This window comes from Halyomorpha halys, unplaced genomic scaffold (assembly GCF_000696795.3).
Source record: "Halyomorpha halys isolate HHAL.00 unplaced genomic scaffold, Hhal_1.1 Scaffold160.1, whole genome shotgun sequence".
NCBI classification, from domain to species: Eukaryota; Metazoa; Arthropoda; class Insecta; order Hemiptera; family Pentatomidae; genus Halyomorpha; species Halyomorpha halys.
The window spans coordinates 96,542-101,468 of record NW_027113306.1 but is presented as its reverse complement, the minus strand read 5'-3'; the positions used below and the strand labels follow the sequence as shown (position 1 = coordinate 101,468).

The following is a 4,927-nucleotide window of genomic DNA, read 5'->3' as shown; positions in this document are numbered from 1 at the left end:
AACACAATGATAAAAATAATAGAAAAAACTTTATATATTCCGATAGTGATAAAAATTAATCATAAATAATTTTAAGTTAAAATTATAATAAAATAAATATTATATCAAGTAATATAAAAACAATTTCTTTTTTTTTTTTTTATGACACTTAAAAATCTTGATTTCGAGATAAACTAAAATAAAATCATAAAACACAATGTCAACGGTTATTGTTATAGATCATAAATGTTTTCCCACTTTAGGATGTAAAGTATACCATTTCTTCTTCTTTTTAGATTCTTTTTCTGACTCGTCAAAATCTTTATCAATATCGAGCATTTTTAAAGTGTTGTGTTTATCCTTCTTCTTTTTATGTTTTTTTGTTACTTTCATCCTTTCGTCAGTTATGGCTACTGGAAACAAAAAAACAATACGAACAAATTATAATTCTGTTAAATTCCCGTGAAAAATTAAAATTTTCTTTTAAACACATGCTCCTATCACCTTAAACATGCAGATTATAATAAATTATTTCATTTTTTTTTTTTTTTAGTAAATTTCGTGGTTGGATCATATAAATAATTAGTTTTAGGGGTGTTATTCAAATACGAGAATATGATTAAAGTTAGTTAATTAGTAATGAGGATTAATAGTTTATCGTAGAAGATGGTTGGAGGTGCGGCAAGCAAAGATATACAAATAAACAAAACTTATTTATTTGTACTGATGTTTCTACCTGGATTCAAGGCTGAAAAACAAAATGAGATAACAACCATAGTTCAGAGAAACACAAAAATAATAAACAAACTTAGAAATATTCATAAGAATAAATTAGGTATATAGTAGCTGATACTAATAGAAGATAAAATAGGTAGAGGTAAAAATTATACCAAATAAATAAAAACAGACATTGTTCAACTAAATAAACATCATGAAAGATACGAGAGAAAATGTAAATAATGAGTAATTGAATTAACATAATAAAATATGTAAGTAATATTTAAAAATAACATTACATAACACAACTTTCACACATTTCATTATTCTTTATTTACTTTAACACTGTCTTTTTAAAAAAAATTTTATTATTTATTTGGTACCATTCTTACCTCTACAATATTATACTCAGAGATGGGCAAAAATTAGCTATAGCTAAAATTGCCATGGATACGACCCTTATTGTTAGCTAAAGTTGCCATGGATACGACCCTTATTGTTAGCTAAAGTTGCCATGGATACGACCCTTATTCATGATTGAACCATTGATAAATAAATATCGTATCCATGGCAACTTTAGCTATTAGTTTCATAGTTACCAACTCTAATTATACTTTATCTTCTATTAGTATCAAATACTATCTACCTAATTAATGGTTGTATATATTTCCAAGTTTGTTTATTATTTTTATGTTTCTCTGAATTAAGGTTGTTATCTTGTTTCGTGGTTTTCAGCTCTGATGAAAGCCTGAAATTCAGGTTGAAACGTTGGCAAAAAGAAATCAGTTTTGCATATTAGTGTATCTTTGCTGACCACACTCCCCCGACCATCTTCTCCTCATCTTAATTAATTAATAATTGTTTAATTTTATTTTAATTTGAAAATGTACAAAGCTTACTTAGTTAATGAAAGTGTGGTAGAGGAAAAAAAAAATGTAGATAAAAATAAATAATACTTTTATTTTTCATTGCAAACAGATAAATTAACACACAAATAAATTTCTATTACCTTGAGAAAAGCGGTCTAATTGCTTATGAATGCTTTTGTCCTCTTCTGCTTCTCTAAGCCTATCCATTTCTAAACATTGTACGATAGCATCCCTTCGTTCCACTACTTCGATCAATCTGTCACAAATAAACAAAAAAAATTATTTCAACTTTAATTTGTTTTAACTAATTTGATTTCGAAATATAAAATAATGATTGAAAAAATAATAACAAAATTTATATTCGGAAAAGAAAGAAAAAATAGTAACTAATATTTCATACCATTCAATGATTGAATCATTGAAGAGTACAAAACAACATAAATAAGTTCAACAATTTAAAAGTAAAACATAATTTTGTAGTACTCCTTTATTTCTTTATAAAGCTATTTGTTGTGTTAATATGTTTAAAATTTTTTTTCGCAGGTTCTTAGTTATAGTATATATATAATTAAGAATTAGCTTCCACCTTACAAGTATAAGGATGATTCAAAGAAAATTTAGGAACTTTCAGATAAGCCATTTCGGCTTAGTAACAAAAAAAAAAAAGAAATATATATATATGGTAATATCCTCTTTAATGAATAAATAGTTATTTTTTAAATATAAATGGTTTTTGGTGTGTTTTATGTTATGTTTCATTTCAATATGTTTATTTGTAGTATTAAACTTAAAAGTAAGATAAGCAATTTTGTTCATTAAAATATGCAGTCACAAAAGATATCGTTCAAAGCCAAGATAGCGGCATGTGTCCTGCAAAAAGTTCATTGGATCACGGCCATGTTGAGCAGATTCAAATATTTTAAAAACTTTATTTAACTTCCCATCATACTTGTAGTTACAGTAAATTTAAGAAAAAATGTAAGTCAAGAATGAGTGTTAAAGAATAATGTTCATAAAGGAAATCATAGGAAAAAACTCAAAACCGTAGTGCTACAATCGATCTTGAGAACTAACACCGAGGGAAGGGGAAGGAAGAATGCTTGTTTAAATGCTTGCCTTCAAATTTTTGAGTTATCGACAGCTATCGAATTTTATCAAAATCAGTTGATTTATATTTCTAAAAATACTTTTTATTGACATTGAATAACTTTAAACAAATTGTAATGGGCTTAATACCTCTGTATGAGTTTTTCTTCGAGTTCTTTATCGGTATCAGTTTTGTTAACCTCAGGCCTCGCCATCAGGCATCTGATTTGAAATTCTAATTCAGCGTGCTCCTCTTCTAATTGATGTTGTCTTCGCCTGAGAATAAACATAGAGTAAGTTAATTTGTTAGCAATAATTATAAAAATGATCTCAATTCTTCATTTACAAGAGTAAAGTGATAGATATGAAAAGTAAATTAAAAAACAAAACAAAAAAACAGTAGATCTGTGTTGTTAACTTGTTAATGCAATTTAATAAAAATAAACTATGGAAATAAAATTACTTACGAAATGATTTAAAACATTACGTTTACTATATTGTAATTTTTTTTTAATATCAACATAATTGCTGATGTTCCAAATCATTTAAAACCAGGACAAAAATTATACAGATTATTTATAGACTATAACAATTTTAACGTCTTGTTAGCCATTAAAAATTTTATTTACTCACAGGTACATTAATTCAGCTTGCTTCCGGAATAGCTCATTCTTTTCATTGACTAGTTCAAAGAGCTGAAGAACTAACTCCTCAAGATATGGTGTAATGCTGATATCTAAAAAAAAATAAATAAATAAAAAGTGAGAAAATATTTCTTTAATATTTCACATAACTTAAATGTATTTTTAATAAAGAGATTAGATATAATTTATCAATTAAGAAATTTTATATTCCTCAACTACAACAATTGTAGCAACATCCTAAATTTGTATACACACAAGGGGTATTTATGATCTTTAGTTTAACATGTTAAATGGAGAAATATTTCCTTCTTTTAACATGTAAAAACGATATAACATATAACATGGTTGAGTCTATTACTAGCCCTGTTGAATAGAGAATGACATCATGCAACAGACCAGCTGAGATCATCACCGTTTTGTCTGTAGTGTTAGGTTACTTGCTCATAGTCTGTGTTAGTATTGTTTTGAATGTTTTTAAATCTAATAATGCAATGGATGACAATAATAATAATAATATTATGGCAATTGTCAATTAGCTCATCTTGATTCATAAGTTAGAAGATCAACAAGACACTCAGTAGCCAAACTTTCACACAACTTCCACTTTTCACACACTCTAGGCATGTTATAATAAATAATTTTAATCAAAACTTAGAAGTAAACAATACCATGAAGTTTTGGAAGGAAAGGTTATAAAACAAGGTTGCTTGGAAAATCCGCTTGGAGCTCTTAAGTAATTGTTTCCATATTTTTTGGAGGAGTGATTGTAAACAAATACTCATTAATACGTCACAAATATATCTTTTTCGTATTCAACTTTAACTTCCTTAGAATTTTCTGTTTATTTTTTTATGTTAGTTTGTTTACATGAATGTCTTTTTATACTTTCACCTTAATGTCTCTTTTATTTACATGGTATACTATATTACATTTAATACTGTTGCATTGGCTATACCTACTCAGTATTTTTTAATTTTAGCCCAGATAAAGGCCTGCAATGTGGGTCAAAACATAAGCCAACAATAAATAGTTAATAAATAAATTCTAGTACCTGAATCAAATTTTTCTCTGATCTTCTCCTCGAGGGCAACTCCTTGCCGTTCCAATTCTTGTTGTTTTATTTCTATGTCTCCCAGTTCCTGCTTGATCCTATGGATCGCCATCGGTTTTACAATCCTTCGCTGCGGCAACGGAGCTGGAGGAGCTGGCTTCTTTCTCTTCCACTGGCCGTAACTGCTTTTTGGAGGGTAGTATATTCCACTTTCTATACAAAAAAAAAAAATCACATTTATATTATGAGCCTAGGATGAATGGTTAATAATAATATTCATGAAATTTATTGATCTAATAATTTTAATGAGGTGTAGATAATTCCACAATTTTCATTCAATTAAATTTTTTCTTACTATCCAATTATCAGTTATCAATTTTTTATCATTTATGATTCAATTAAATAATTTATATAGTTCAAAATTTGTTTGTATACTATTCCTTTTCAATTTTATTTTTCTCTAAATGTTGTTGTTATCTCTTTTGTTCTATAGCCCTGATGAAGACCTGAAACTCATCAGGTCGAAACGTCGGCATAAAATAAATAAATATGGTTTTGTTTATTTGTGTTGTTCTTTGCTG

At 27.3% G+C, this 4,927-nt stretch overlaps 1 protein-coding gene across 6 annotated transcripts in view; it reads right to left on the bottom strand.

Annotated features, from left to right (window-relative positions):
* Positions 1-123: 123 nt before the first annotated feature.
* MICAL-like (protein) overlaps positions 124-4,927 on the bottom strand; it is a 69,545-nt gene continuing 64,741 nt past the window's right edge. For 5 of the 6 annotated variants that reach the window (XM_067050878.1, XM_067050881.1, XM_067050882.1 and 2 more), the window contains 5 exons: positions 4,347-4,559; positions 3,285-3,387; positions 2,802-2,927; positions 1,706-1,821; positions 124-392 (listed from right to left, as the gene is read on the bottom strand). In XM_067050878.1, the coding sequence (XP_066906979.1) occupies positions 220-392; positions 1,706-1,821; positions 2,802-2,927; positions 3,285-3,387; positions 4,347-4,559 (731 nt within the window). In that variant the 3' untranslated portion in view covers positions 124-219. The remainder of the gene's footprint in view (positions 393-1,705; positions 1,822-2,801; positions 2,928-3,284; positions 3,388-4,346; positions 4,560-4,927) is intronic. The other variant, XM_067050879.1, reaches the window with a different exon arrangement.